Source organism: Lygodium microphyllum, chromosome 1 (genome assembly GCF_053477565.2).
Source record: "Lygodium microphyllum isolate KBCC chromosome 1, Lygodium_microphyllum_v1.1.10, whole genome shotgun sequence".
Classification (NCBI taxonomy): Eukaryota; Viridiplantae; Streptophyta; class Polypodiopsida; order Schizaeales; family Lygodiaceae; genus Lygodium; species Lygodium microphyllum.
Genome location: NC_141135.1, coordinates 24061052 through 24077494, shown reverse-complemented (window position 1 = coordinate 24077494; position 16443 = coordinate 24061052). Strand labels below are relative to the sequence as shown.

Sequence of the window (16443 nt, the reverse complement as noted above, 5' to 3'; positions counted from 1 at the left end):
AACTCTCTACCCATATCCCGACAAGCCAGATGGGATGAACTACCCTCTATGATCGTACCATGTAGAGTGTCTCCTTGACAACTGTGACCTTTGGGATTTTGTTACTATTCCTATCGCTGACCTACCATGGATCCTCATGATGATGTGACCGCAGACTCAGCAGCTTTATGGAATCGGTTGAAAGCCAAAGCTTGCTCTTTTCTCATTTTAAGTTGTCCAAATTATGTGCTCATGCATAATAAACGTATTCACACCGCCACGGAAATTTGGAGGACGTTGCATCTCTCTTCTGAATCCAAACATTTGGGCATCAATTATCTCTTGAGTTGAAGCTACAATAACTTTCTGTCGCAAACTCCCCTACAATCAAGAATCACATCCACATGATGGAGGAGCTTAGAGATGAGCTTTCATTCCTTGGTACGGATATTTATTCACATGACCTAGCTATGACACTTCTCTCACATCTTCCATCGCCAACCTATGATCTGTTCTACACCAGCCTTCTCACTTCTCGTAGCCGGAAGACCTTCACTTGGTAGGAGCTAGTCCCATTGGTGCTTGAAAATGATGCATGTCACAGTGAGGTAAATTCTTGCAAAGCCATGCATATAGTCATGCTTATGCCGCTTTATCTATAGCTACAAGACAAGCCAAGTAGAAGAAAGGGAAGAGGAAGAAGTTGGAGTCATCTTCCGACTCTACTACAAATTTTGTGAGGAAGCATTAAGGATATCCCATGTGTCCTCATTGTGGAAAGACCTCGCACCCTGAGGAGAAGTGTTGGAGAAAATACCCTCACCTTCATCCAGGAGCGAAGGGTGAAGCAACATCGAAGCCTTTGTTTCCTCTACTTCGTCACTTGCTATTACCATCGAGTCTGTGTTTTTACACATTTATCATGTGAAGAAGCCTTATTTAATTGTCTAGTCTTCTAAGCAACCTTGGCTCTTTCACAGTGGTGCATCGAGTCCTATGACTTCCCGAGGTGATTTATTGCAAAATCTCCCCTTGTCAAAAATTGTCGTCACTACTGGTGATCTCTCTTCAGTGCTTATTAGTGGTGTTAGCACCTCATCTCTATTGTCTCCTTACCGTCCATCGAGCTCCATTTTTGAGGCCCTACATGTTCTCAACTTGGGCCTCTCTCTCCCCTCAATTTCCGACCTTTCTAGCCATGAGACCCACGTTGTCTTCACTAAGCCGGCTATCTTTGTTGAGGATTTTTCTTCAAGAGCCACTTTTGTGACAAGTTGGCAAGAGGGGGACTATCTCTACTCCATTCCCCTTCCATTGAGCAGGACCCTCCATTGCAACTTTCTATTGCCACAACCGTTCCTGATTGTGCACCCTTTATCCCACATGTTCTATCCCATCCCCCACCATCTCCTTTGGTGGTTCCCTTGTACCTCCCATCCCTATCAAAGAGGGGAGATATTGGTGATGGGACTATAGATTTACTAGCCCTTCGTATTTCAAAGGGGACTTTCCATGATCGTGAGGGGTTTCTTCAAGGTTTCCAATCTACTGGGCATTTCCTTGATGGAACAACCTCTTTTCTTTCTCATCAAGCCACCATCCCCTATTGCTTAACCCTTGGTCCCTATTATTTCTACACAACTTATGGTACCTTCAATAGTTCCTCACTATTGTCTCACAATTGGATTAGAGGCTTGGCTCACCCACCCATAAATACTAGAGTTTTTCAAGAGTGATCTCTTTGAGGCCTCTCCGTTTCCCTTGCCCTTTGATGGCCTTCCGTTTAATTAGATTTTTCTATGGAGAGGGAATCTTGCTCCTTGGTTGGCATTCTTCGTCGATGGACTTCATCAACGCTGGTACTCTCCCTACCATCCTCGGATCCGCATCTTTGTCATTCTGCCACATCCAGAATCTAAGAAAAGGAGTTAGCAATCATCTGTATCTTGTGTGGTCATCTCTAGCTGGTGAGCCTTAGCTTGAATCAGAAGACCACATTAGGATCTCTGACGTTGTATTTGTTTGTCATTTTATGTATTTAAGACACTTTAGATTGAGGGCCTAATATATAGACGTCATGCCCTCCCACTTTCATTATCCATCATTGATCCTTTGTAATCAACCAACTCTCCTCATTCGCTTATCCCCCTGCTACCGTTTAGCGCCCACACTAACATGTAGACTTGCGTGTTGGGGCTGACTTTTGCAATCTTGTACTGTTAGCCATTGCAATCACATTATTCCTTCTCTCTCCTTTCGGTTGCACACTCTTACATTGCCTCCTCCATCAAAGCATATGACAAACATGTCAGAGCTCCTAAAGTCCCTATCTGACTCGGACTCAGACTCACAAATAGAAGATAACACTACATGATAAACATGGCTGCTAAGACCCTCTCTTAGATCCTAGATATGGCTGAATACCAAAGAAGATGTAGATCCGAGTGTAACAAGAAGAGTGTCAATTTCAATGAAGTCTGTCGATGTAGACCATCGATAAAATAGCTCCTCAAGAACCCAGGAATCCCCCTTTGAAAAACTAGGGGCCAAAGAATCCACAACCCCATCGTCGAGATTGTCCCCCTCTGAATGAGATTGGGGGCATGAGGGAACCACCGAAGGAGAGGGTGGGGGATGGAAAGGAACCCGTCAAATAGAGGGTGCACAAGCGGAATGGGTGTAGCAATAGACAACTGCCTTAAAGGACCTTGCATAAGAGAAGAAGAATGGAGCCTATAGAGCCCACTCTCCTGTCAACCTATCACCCAAGTAGCTCCTGAAAAAGAATCCTCAAGAAACATGGCTAACTCAGTTAAGATAACCCAAGTACCAAGTCTAGTCGCGCAATAGACAAAGAGGAGTGGAAAGCCAAAGTTTGGAACATGTAGGAGCTCCAAAATGGAGCTAAAAAAACGATCTAGCAATAACAGGTCAACACCACTAATAGGCACTCAACAAATGTCACACACAACAACTAGACCCTTTGATGGACGAAGATCCTATAGCATATCACCTCGAGGAGTCATATGACTCGAAGCATCACTGTCAATGAGCCAAGGGCTCTCTAAAGGGAAGTCAACTACTGAAGAAGGTTCCTCGAACACATGGATATGAACGAACACAGACTCGTGGATAACAACTTGTATAGAGGTAGAGAAAGGCCCGGATGATGTAATTCCACCCTTCACTCCTGAACCAAGGTGAGGATACTTCTTCCAATACTTCTCTTCAGAATATGTCACCTTCCCACAATGTGACCATCAAGACTTCTCTAAATCTATGTCAGAGCTTAAAGAATAGTCTCATGCCTCCTTGGGCTTGGCCTAGGTTTTCTTTTTCTTCCCCCCTCCAGTACCTGCAATAAAAGCTTTCATAGAGCCGGATCCACTGGCTACCTCTTTCAAACGCTCGCTCCAAGACAAGCAAAGCAAGATCCTCCACATAGAAAAGTCTCACAGGTTCTCAATGTGAGAAGACTAGTATAGAAAACATCGTATTTTAAAGAGGACAGCTGAGTCAAAAGAATCATAGCCATATTCTCCAAAGAGATGATCCTGCTGACAAAAGAAAGCTTATCCCTCATATCCTCCAACTTGTTGATGTGATCCTCCATGGAAGGAGAGCCATCAATAGCAAGCATCCACAATTTCTTCTCAAGAGTCATCCGGTGGGCAAATGTCTTCTCATGGTACAAAGAAGCACGCTTTGTCCACACTTCCGCTACCTGCCGCAACCTACGCACATGCACTAGGAATGAATAATGTAAGCTCATAAAGCAAAAAAGATCCAGCCCTTGAATTAAGACAATCCCATAGGGCCACACAATCCATTGTCGATTCCACTTTGATATCCTCCATGAGACAATGAATAGGATGGATAACAAACTCCCAAAGATCAATAGTTTCTAGGATATATTCCACCTTAGATGATCCAAGCAAATAATTGAATCCATCCAAACATTCTTCTTTGGGAGGAGAAGGAAGAATAATCACCTGTGCTAACAGTGCCACCATAGGCATCTGAGGGCCAAAAGAACAAGCCCTATGGGAGACATGGGGAGAGAGAGAGAAGGAGAGGGCTACTCGGATCTGTGTGTGACCTATTAAAAGAGGATTCCCATTCAGAACGGGGCTGGGACCTCCAATCTTCACAATGATTAGATAGCCTTTCAAAGGAGTGATGAGAAATCCTCTCATCAAAGTCATCAAAGCCATTGAACCGGTGATAAGATATCTTCAACACCTGCAAATATCCACAAAAATCTGTGTTTTGCTGTAAATGGTCCCAAACGGTGGAAATTAGCTACACTTCATGATAGGACTATAGATGGTCTGTCTATGTCATATGGAGCAGTAAAATGCAAAAAATCTATGTTTTTGGCAGGGGACAGATAGCTGAAAATCTGCATTTTCAGCCCACGGGGTCTCCTCTTGAGGGGGTAACTGTGTATACTAACTTCAATCATGATACCATGTTAAAGTGCGCAATGGAAGAGAACCACAAACACGCAAAGAAGGGGAGAGAGAGAAGCAACAAGAAAAGAAAGGAAGAAATTTGCACTGACAAAAAAGAATGTTGAATACAAAGGAGTGGACTAATCAATCCCTACATGCAGCCTGAAGTGTCAGTGAGGGCCCCGGATCAAGCTAACATGATGACAATAGCACCGATAGTACTAATAATAGAGAATATCCAACTTGCTATCCATGCCAAAGATAGAGAAGACTACAGCAACCAACAAAGCACCTGCCAAGGAACAAAAGAAGATGAATATGCAAAGCGAGGAGTGTCAAGAAATGATTGAGCAATGAGAGAGAGTAGGGTTTGCAAGGAGGAACATGGCGTATGTACAAAAAACACTGAGAAAAAAAGAGAAGAGAAACTCAAATGAACAAGATGTAATGATGAAGTGAATCTGATACAAGGGTGTCGGGGCATGAAAGATGCCTGGGAGTAGAGCCGAAGAAGCCTCTAAATTTATAAACGCAAAGATGAAGAGGCGTCACCTAGAATAGGGAGACTACCGAAGAAACCACTAAATCTGCAAATACAAGGATGAAGAGTGCCTGATGAAGGTGACTTTCCAGACATGCCAAATGCAAAGGCTAGATGCTGCCAAGGTTGGTACACTATCGCCAAATGATGGAGGGTTAGAAGCTGCAAACGCAAGGATGAAGAGCCTCTGAGGATGGAAACACCAACTGTGATGTGACACCAGATGGTGGAGCAGCCGCCAAATGTTGCAAATGCAAACTCCAGCAACTAAGAAAGATGACTCCTGATGATGGAGGAAGGCGCTAGGTGGAGAAGGAGCACCCAGTGCAAGATGGAGAAGCTTCAGGAGATGCTGACACCAAGGTGGAGGAGCACCAGCTAAGAAGGGAGCCACTGCCACCTAAACACAGCCGATGAGTGATGGAGGCCAGCGCTTGTAGCAACAAGTGCAGATGGTGGAAGGAGAGGAGAGAGAGAGATGATGGTGACTGACTGAATGAGCCAGTGATGGATGAGTGACAAAAGAAACCTATAAATAGGCAAGATCTATCTGGGGTCTCTCCCTTACCAGTCTAAGGTGGAACCCAAAAATAGGTAGCCAACCCCTGTTCGGGGCTGCCCACTCTGAAACCCTAAATGCAAATTCGCAAAATGCAAAATGCAGACTATGAGTAAAGGGTTTCTCAACAAGGAGGATCGGCTATAAATAGTTGAATGTCTCCAAATCTGGCCAATCTATCAAAATGGCCTCTAAATCTGGCCAACCTGCTGAAAATAGTCTGGGACTGCAATAAATGCAGTCCAACTGCACAAAAAAATACAGAAAATAATGAGGTGGCTCCTAGGCAATCCAAAGGTAGGGGCTGGAAACTAACAGAAATGCAAGAAATGCATACAAAATTTGATTGAAAGAAGAAATGTGTACTCTAGAATAAGCTGCCTCCTCCATCAAACCACATGACAAACATGTCAAAGCTCCTAATATCCCCGCTTGACTCAAACTAAGGCTCATAAGCAGGAGGTAGCAATGCATGAGAAGCATGACTGCTAACAGACTCTTACTCATGCTCACTAGAGATCTGCCTTGCACTTATTGCATTGTCTACACAAGACTCAATCCAATTTTCTGCCATATTAACAAACTACTTGAAGCACAAAAACACTTCAAACTTAGCTTTTAAATCATATACCTATATATGCCTAGAGTAGTCAACAATCGAAGTTACAAAGTACAAATAGTTACCAAAAGATGTTGTTCGCATTGGACCAACCATTGTTTGGAAATAAAGTATATTGAATTTACCCAATATGGAACCTTCACAAATGTGTTCTCCAAGTGCCTCAAGGTAGGCAATGAAGACACCATATGAGATTTCTATAGATGCAACAAACTAGCAATACGCATGCCAAAATTTTGCATCTAAAACTGCTTGTAAATCTGCAATAACACATGTCGTTTCTTCCACACATTTCCCATAGTTATTGAGCTTATACAGTCCACCACATAGTGAACCAAATACAATAATTGTATCACCACAAGAGAGATCATGAACTATATGCCTGTCATCAACAAACTTCACAATCAGGAAAATATTGGCAAGTGTAGAAATTGATAACAAATTCTTTTTAATCTCTACTATATACAAAGCATCCATAATGTGAAAGTACTACCATTAATAGCAATTAATACTATTTTTTCTACTCATTTAATAGAATAAAAGGAGTTACTAGCACATGCCACGATACTGGCCTTAGACATAGGCTTAAGAGAAGTGAACAAAACTTCATAGACAAGTAATATACTTTGTGGCGCCAATATCAATGTACCATACATCTGAATCCACAACAAACATGGAAAAATCATGTAAAGAAGGGTCACTCCTCAACTCCTTGAAGTAAAGGCCACTTTTAGTGCATTGGGTGATGGCACCACATACTTTGGGTATAAGTTACAACGTACATGTAGAGCAGAAAATATCACTAGATTATATATGAGAAGGGGTCAGTTGGCGATATCAACACTCGACAATTCACCACAACCTTTGGCCTACCTTGGGTTATACTACCATTTGATGGCATGGCAACAAGAACTTAACACTGCTCTATTTGCAGCAGCTCAAGAGGCCATATAAATGAGGAGATTACTGGCACAGACTCATCTTTTCCAACAGCCACCATAGGCTCTTGCATGCAACAATAAAAAGCTGCTTGCCACAACCAAGAATTGGGTATTTCAAGCTCACATAAACCACATCCAGGGCCATCCAATATCACTTAGTTAGGGAACAGATCCTTGGAATTCCTTAGGCACTTGATTGCCCCCAAGATCTCAAAGGGGTTTAGAATATAGTCAGCTCCTACTCGAGTCCCATTACCACATCAATGAGGGACATTAATAGCTATGTTCACAAAACCTTTTAGGTAGTGCTAGCTTTTTAGTCCACCCATCCATTACTAGTTTGCATTCTACTCTACAATATTCTCCAAGCACATCCAAATTCATGCCACTTGAGACTTCAAGCAACCACCTCTTCACATCTTCATCCTCAATGCCCTTAGTGCTAGTGTATGTGCAGCTAGTGTAGGGCATATACCCAAGCTCTTCACAATTGCATGCAGATTTTCTTCAATGAACTTGCCATCCTTTTCATCTTCATTGTTCTCTACACTTGCACTTTGTTTCTGCAGATCATTTCAACTAGAGCACCATTATGGACCTTAAGTGCTACCCATGTTACCCTAATCATTTTGTCAGACAGGCCCAAGATTGAGGACAGGTGGTCACCACAAGGTGAATATGGCAGCCAATGGGTCTCCTTCTGCGCAGTAGGGTGGCTGGTGGCAATCAGCCAAGCAATTGAAATTGCCAGCTAGTAGCAAAATCATAGGTGTCAAAGCATCCTAGTAAATCATGCAGTTGGCAAAGGAACCTGGCAATTGGAGGCTGCTCAGTGTGGGGAATAGGATGGTGTGGCAAGACATTCAGCTGATGGCAGCTTGTCCATGAACATGGCAAATTGGCAATCACTTGGACCCTATGGGCCATATGATGAAGGTTATTTAAAAATATTGCCTCCCTCCTCCCTGTCTCTGGAACAATAAGATAGCATATTTTGCATTTCTCTTTGTCAAAGTTCCCTTCATTCCTTCAAGCCTTAAATTTCCAGCTTGAAGTTTTACCTCCATGCAGGCTCGCACACCCACACACTCCACCAACTACCCAAAAGTGCTAGATGGTACAAGGTTTGTGGTTCAAGATTTGAAGTTTATGAATGTGCTGGAAAAATACATTAAGGCAAGGATAAAAAGGTTTAAATAACAGCTTAAATAAAAGCAGCACTCCTTACAAATAAAGCCACCTGGCAGACCAGCCTTGTGATCGTAGCTTGTTGCATGCATGATCGTTTACCCATCTTGATCCACCACCTGCTCTCCTTTCATCTCACTACGTAGCCAGTATGCTCATTTCCCTTCGCTTCCATTTCACTATGTCTCTCTTTCCTCACTATCTTTCTAGGATGAGTTTGAGCACTAACAAAGATTCAGGAGAAGAACCTTGAAGAAGGGGACCTTGGAAACAAAGAATAGCAAGTACGCATGGATGAAGTTTTACTTCTTGGCTGTTTAAGAGCCACTATGTGATGCAAATCTAATGTTTCTGCAACTCATTTCACAGCCTTTCCTAGCAAAAATGAATGATGGAAAAGTGAGAGTTTGCTGCATACAATCTCATTGAGCAAGCTAAAGGTCAAATACGCCCTTCAAATTATTAGCTGAACCATATATAAATGGAAGTATAGCGAAAAGAAGTTTTAGAAGAGGAAAAGGAGCATTACATGTGTTAAAGTGGCAATGCCACTCATACGTTGCATGAAATTGAGGATGACTCTCTCTGCCAATAAAATGCTCCTTGCACTTCCTACAAAGGTTCAAATACTCAAAACTTCACAATGGTACAAACAATTTCACCTATTTCCACACTTCCAATACTCCATAAAAGCCAATGTTTTAAAAGTGCATCAACTGTACAATGTCATCATTTTCACAAGAAAAACAAGAAAGAACCTCTCACACAACCGAAATGCATGCCCTTAGTCACTGAACTCCCATCATCAACACTCCATTCAACCTGCACCAAACCAAGAAGTTTCCAACCAAAAAAGTCCTTAGTGAACTTTTCTAAAAAATTCAAACTGCAAGATCTTTGTTTTCAAGTAAACAAACACTACCGTACAGAGTTGTGGTTCCGCATCGCACAATGCAACTTCAAATAGCACAGTTTTGGAAGCTTTATCTTCATCATACATGCTTCATCATGGGTGCATATGTGATTCATACAGCTCAAAGATTTAATGTGGGTGCTAGCTATTTGTTGCCGGGAGAAAGGAGATCATTTCATAGAGTTGATCCTCGAGTCCATATAGAATGCAGGTAAATCTCAAACAAATGCTTTAAAAAGTAAGTAGTGAAAACAGACAAGAGGGAAGAGAAGTGAAGAGACCAGCAGCACACACACAAAAGCAATGGAGACTTGAGCACACACAAAGATAGGGCTGAAATCTTCTTTTTATTTCTTCTTCTTCCATACAAAAGAACTAACTTTACAACATAATAAAAGACTAATATGAAGATGCCACCACGTGTGTGCATGCGATCACTAAGCATAATCCTGCTAAGGAAAGAAGAGGTGACACAATGAATGTGCCATAACCAAGGATGGACCACGTGGGTGTAGTCCATCTATAGAATCATTAATGTATCTTCATGTCGTAACATCTAACACCCAAGTGAATAATATCTTGCCACATCATCAAGGCACATAGTGAATGCCAACTCATGTAGAGCTTGACATCTCAAGTAGTAGTACAAACACCATACATCTCATTTAGAAATATTAAACAACATTATATAATACCACTCACAAAAGGCAAAGGATACTAAGTGGTAGCTGTCAATCCCACTTGGTAACACGAGATACAATGTATAAATGTACTTGAGTAGATGGCATTTAGATCATTATTGAAATCATTTGCCTCCATAATCAAATAACGCAACGAGTGAAAATATGACTAACTACTTCTCCGATAGAAACTTGTGCCCCAACAAGCGAATTGGCCTATCATTTGTGAGCTTTCATACAAGATCTCCTCAAAATAAAGAATACCTTTTAAACCCCACCTCATAATTGGGAAAAACCCCCTACGTCATATTGATAGATCATGACTACACCAAATATGTCAGGGCTTTCTACTCTGAATCCAAATCTGAGACCTTCTGAGATTTTATAGGCCAAGGGTTATGGAGGAGAGAGTCTATGCACATCCCAAGGTAACATTGTGAACTAAGTTAGTGAAATGCTCATATAGATCCACCTGCAAGATAGCATGACACAAGCCATGTCAAGCTACCTCAAGTTTAGCGTAAGAATTAATCTCAAAAAATCGGCTAACATCTTTTGGCTCTCATACAAACCCAAAACTTTTTAATAAATCATATAAAATTAAATATGAAACTCAAGAGTCTTTAATAGGAGAAATGGCTCAAAAATATCTCAAACCGGGGTATGTTATTTAGATAATTATTAAAATTAGTTGGCCTAGGTCAAATACAACAATGTGTGACAATAACCTAGAACCTATGCTTCTCTAATAGTCTCTTGACAAGTAAATTTGCATCATTTCTCAACTTTCCACTAAAATCTCGTCAAGATAAGAACAGTCTCACACCTTTTAACCCCTATCTAATAACATGCCAATACCTATCCATGATCTTAACCACAAATAGCAAAACAACAATGCAGAAGGACAAACCTTATGTCACGAATGGAAATGTGTTGAATCCTCTCCTTTCTCAACTCCTCAATGAGAACATGGTTGTGTAGAAAGTGGATGCAGTGATGGAAGCGTGGAAAAGTACTATAATAGACTATTCATCGCAAGAGACAAAGGAAAGAGAAAGAGAAACATTGTAAAAGAAAAGAACACTGCACAAAGAACTCAAAAGCAAAGCGAGAAATGGAATCCATAAACCAAGATATGAGACAATACAAAACCAATGTGAGTCACCAACTTTGAAGGCATTGGCACCTGTTGAGCTAAAAATGCATTAGCTTTACTTAAACAGCCCCAAAACATGCTTAATTAATGAAGAAACCTTGTTTATTTAAAAGAAACACATTCTTAGAGACTTTCTGTGTCCCACATGCACAAATCCTTTTGGGAGGGCCCAAACTTTCTATAAATAGGTATGCTTCCCTCCATTCAGCCCTAATCTCGTTTTTGCAGATTTCAGGTATTTCAACTTGCTGCCCACACCCCGTTCGCAGAGGACATCTCAGTCGAAGCTATCCATTGCTATCTCCATCAGTTGGTGCTTAATTTCTATCCCTCTTCACGTAGTTTGGAGTTGATTCCAGCTAAGCGACTCCTGTTCCACTGCAGACCTGCCACCGTATAGCCTGCCACATCATCACAGCCTACGCTTTTAATCTTTCTCTCTCCTGCAGGTTGTCCTGCCTGCGTTTATAGTCTTTCTCTCTCCTCACTGCTATTGGCATCAAATCCTACTTCTCACTGCTGCGTTTGCTGGTATTCAACATCCGGAGGCTACCTTGCTGCAATTCGAGATCCGTTCAAAGTACGACACACTCTCCAACTCATTACCCTTGCCCTGATCCTGGAGATACAGGAGTTCGAGGTCCAATATTCATTCACTACATAGTGTGTTTGTTGCAAAAGCATCATATATTCAGTAGTCATATCACTTCATTCATTCACTCTATTCATTGTCTCTGAGTTACCCTAACCCTAACTGTGTTCTTTTATCAGTCTGTGCTTTGTCGTACGGTTTCTGTTTATGTTTCTGAGTATTTCTTTACATGGTATCAGAGCTTGGTTCTCTCTAAGAAACCTAGGCCTTTGATCTGAAAGCTCTACACAAGAAGCAAGAACAACAATAGGTTTAAATGACTTCGAACACAACAACCCCGATTCAGTCTCCAAAACCAACTATGCCAAGAACCGAGCGAGAGTGGGCCAATCAACTTGCTCCACAAAGTTTCGACATGGTGGAAGACACTTCTGATTACATGAAAGAAAAGCTAGACAACCTGACCTCTAAAGAATACAAACTGATCATAGCTTATAGACAAAAGAAGATTGAGGAGCTCGACCGAAGAATTGCCCTTCAAGAAAAGCTTTTAAATGAAGATATGCATGGATTTCTCTCTTCAGATGTTGCGCATAAATCTGATGATGTTGCAGGGCCGTCAAGATCTCCATCAGGGATGGGACCCCCTCTTGGAGAACAAGACCTTGAGTATATTCCTCTCTTCTATCCTCTTCCGTCCACTCTGGTGCAAGGTACTTTAGATTTATCTTTTGTTCCTTCTTCTTTTACCTCTTCTGCTTTTGCAATATTCTGGTAGAGATCATATGGAAGAAAGAGTCCAATCTGTCGACTACGGAGAACAGGTCCTCTTGAGGACCAATTCTTGTATGTTAACACACGTCGTGGGAATTATAAGAAAAAGCCAGGTACCTCTTCTTCTAACCTTTCTTCTTTTCAATCTACTTCACAAAATCAGAATAAATTTGGTGTTCCTTTTTCTTCATTGTATAGTGCATCATCATCTTCACACTTTCATTTCCAATCATTAAATCTTAAAAATGAACAAAATGCATCTGCACCTCACACACCACATTTTCAAAATCCACCCATCCCACCACATTCTTCCATTGCTTCTCCACTTCCATTCACACCATTTACATTTTCCTTTCACACACCTCATGTCGCACCACAAATCACACCAGGGGGTTACAGAAACATAGGCACATCCTTTAGGACGTCATTCTTCCCTCAGTCCGGTGGTGTTCCACCTACTTCACACACATTTTCGGGATCATTGCAGCCTAGGTACCCCCCCAGTCTCTCCCAAGTGTGGATCACTTGACTCCACAGTTTGCCTCCATGGGTTTACCTAGTGGACCTTCTGGTCATTCTGTTGTACCCCAGCCTCACTTTGGATAGGGTTTCAATGTCCCAATGCCTCCACCTACACCCGCACCTTATGGAAACATTCATGTTCCAATGACTCCGCCTCAATCGGCACTCATTGGACACTCACAGCCTACTTTTGCCTACCCACCTCTACCCGCTCTTTCTACCTATCAGACACATCTATCTCCACCATCTTATCCCCCACATCCATCTTACCCCACCTACCTAACACCTCATGGTTCTAGCTCACAAGCATGCATTTAATGACAAGACTCGTTTAACGGGTCAAACTTTACCACTTGGTCGAACTTGATGAGACATGTCCTTAACTCCCAAAACCTATGGGATCTTGTGTAGGGGTTGGACCCCAACCCAATCTCGTACTTGTCCCATACGAGGTTATCCATTCATGGAAAGCTAGGAATGCCTCCGCTATTGTTGAGCTGATACAGGGCTTATTGCCTGAGTTTCATTCTCAGCTTCAGCATTTTGACTTAGTATATGCGCGATGGGCACACTTGACTGACCGCTATGCTGCTCGGGATCGGACCCGTCGTATCAATCTTGACCATAAGCTCCAACTTTTCAAAATCATTGACGGGGATGACTTGAAAGTCAAGTTGCTGAGTATCGGCATCTTCTCATTGAATTTTCCACTACGGAGACTCCCAAGTCCTCTGATGATCAGGTCACATTGTTCCTAAATAAACTCCCCAATAAATACTTCAATTTTGTGGAAGGTATAATTTCAAAGCCTACCATGCCTACATTCTATGAATTTGAGTGTCAGATGTTGCGTTACGCACAGTTGTTCGATCAGTTTCATATGAATTCCTCTTCAAACGGGGTTCTGTTGCTCATTCTCAGAAAGGGCAACAAGAAAAGGGAACACTAAACCAAACCTCCACTCAAAATCAAAATCAATCCAAGGAATCACAAGGAACATCCCAATCTCTTAAACCTAGGTGGTAAAATGTACCTAAAAAGAATAGATATTGTCAACATTGTCAAAAGGCTAGTCATTTTAATGACGAGTGTCGATCAAAGGCAAGAGGCACAGCACCAAAACCTAAGTCACAGACCCCTGCCCCTCAATCAGGTGACCCCCAGCAAGGGAAACAGGATGATGGCAAGGGGCAATTTAAAGGTCAGACTCATAGTGCCACCGCTCAGCCATCTCAGTCAACAACGTTCTCAACTCCAAAGGGCTTATCTGACTAGTCTGCAAAGGCCAACATCATCTCCATAGAGACATCAGATGCAAGTCTTGTCCACATTTGTGAGTTGCCTCCTAACGAGGCTACCGCAGAGGCCCATTCATCATAGCCGAGCACTTCAGCTCCTATTTGGATTGTGGACAGTGGAGCTACACATCATATGACTCCTATAGCCGACATTTTTCATTCCCGAGCCCCTACAACCGGGCATGTCTGCGTAGGAAACAATTCCTCGGTCAAGATTCAGGCTTAAGATTGCGTCAGTTTTGCCTCTGACAAGGGTCCGGATCTGGCTTCGCTGGACAATGAATACCATGTCCCTCATCTTGGGGTGAACTTGTTATCTGTTTAGCAGCTTTGCCGGTTGGGACGAGCAGTCTTCTTTACAATGACCACAGTCGAGGTCCTTGACTCTCAGACAGGTTTAGTGATTGCTCACGATGAGGCACAGCCTAATGGCCTATACAACATGACACATTTTCTGACTAAGCTGACAGCTGAGGACTCCATGTTCCATAGCTTCCAGACCTTAGCCACATCTCGGGAGCCTACGAACAATGAGCGCCTTTGGCATTTTCGCTTAGGGCATCTTGGTTATGACTCTCTTTATGAGTTGATACGTCGTGAGCTGATTGAGGGCCTTCCATGCTTGAAGCTAGCTCGAGATATCTATAAAGCATATCAGCTCGGAAAGCAACAATGTACCCCATTCCCTCAACAAACTGCACATCGTGCTGAGGCGCCTCTTAGATTGATTCATGTTGATCTTTGTGGACCGGCATCCACTGCCGCCTTGAATGACGGCGTTGTACTTCTTTTTGATAGTGGATGATCATTCCAGATACATGTGGGTGTACTTTCTCAAGCATAAGTTAGATGCTTTTACATATTTTTATGCTTGGGTGCTGCTGGTTCATAACCAAAATCGTCATCATGTCAGTTGCATGAGGAGTGCTAGCGATGGTGAATTCATCTCCCACGAGTTTTTCAAGTTTCTAAGAAGCATGGCATCTCACGCCAACTCACCTCTGCTAACTCCCCTTCTCAGAATGAAGTTGTAGAGCATAGGAACTGGACAGTCATGGAAATGGCACATTCTATGATATTCACAGCAGAGCTCCCTGAGCACCTTTTGGTTGAGGCTTTTGACACTTCGGTGTATATCCTCAACCGATGCCCAACTGCGGCTCTTCCTTAGAAGACCCCGTATGAGGCATTTTTTGGTTCTCGATCTGTTATTTCCCACTTCAAAGTATTCGGGTATCGTGCGTACACACACACACCTGATGACAAGATAGAAAAGTTTACTCCCCGAGCTGATCTTATTTTTGTGGGATATTCCTCTGAAGCAAAAGCCTATCGTTTGTTTGATCCTCCGACAGACAAGGTGATCGTTAGGCGAGATGTCGTCTTTGACGAGAGGGATATCGTGCAGTCCTTTGCACTGGATTCCAATCCGATTTCTTCTTCCACATCATCAGAGATCGTGCCTACTGAGCCTAGTCTACTTCCTGCTCCTGACATTTCCACAGATTCTTCCTGAAGAGACCTTTGCCCCTACTGTGCGGTTGACTTCCTTTCGGTTGCTACTCACGCTAGCCGCTCACCACGATTGGCCGATACATCAAATGGATATCAAGAGTGCCTTCCTGAACGGTTTCTTGGAGGAGGAAATCTATGTGGAGCAAACACAGGACTTTCCTTCAGGAAACCCTAGGGATAAGGTATTCTGCTTGCATAAAGCTCTTTATGGACTGAAGCAAGCGCCGCAGTCTTGGTTCCATAGGATGGATGAGTTCTTGTAGACTCATGGATACCATTCTACGCCTTATGACCCGAACTTATATGTTCGATCTACTGCAGAGGGGGTTAGCTATATCCCGCTATATGTTGATGACTTATTCATTACAGGCTCAAATTCTGCTGCCATAGCGGAAATCAAGTCTAAGCTTAATGCTACATTTGAGATGATTGTTATCCTATTTCTTGGGGATGGAGATAGTTCGTTCTAGGGGTAGTATTTTTGTGTCACAGCAGAAGTACGCACTTCAGCTCGTGGAACAATACACTCAAGATCAGACACGGCTAGTGGCCACGCCTCTAGATCCTACTGTCCACTTATCGAAGGATACCCTAGGACAGCCCTTCGATGAACATGCCTATCATTCTGTTGTAGCAAAACTTCTTTGGTTAATTCACACTGGGCCAAATTTAGCTTACTCAATTAGCATACTCAGTTAGTATTTCACAGCAC

At 42.5% G+C, this 16443-nt stretch overlaps 1 protein-coding gene across 1 annotated transcript in view; it reads right to left on the bottom strand.

The window, feature by feature from the left end:
- QPT (quinolinate phoshoribosyltransferase) overlaps positions 1–16443 on the bottom strand; it is a 63218-nt gene that overhangs the window by 21539 nt on the left and 25236 nt on the right. Inside the window, exons 4-5 of the mRNA XM_087674588.1 lie at positions 9040–9103; positions 8811–8893 (exon numbers count right to left, since the gene is read on the bottom strand). Of these exons, the coding sequence (XP_087530714.1) occupies positions 8811–8893; positions 9040–9103 (147 nt within the window). The remainder of the gene's footprint in view (positions 1–8810; positions 8894–9039; positions 9104–16443) is intronic.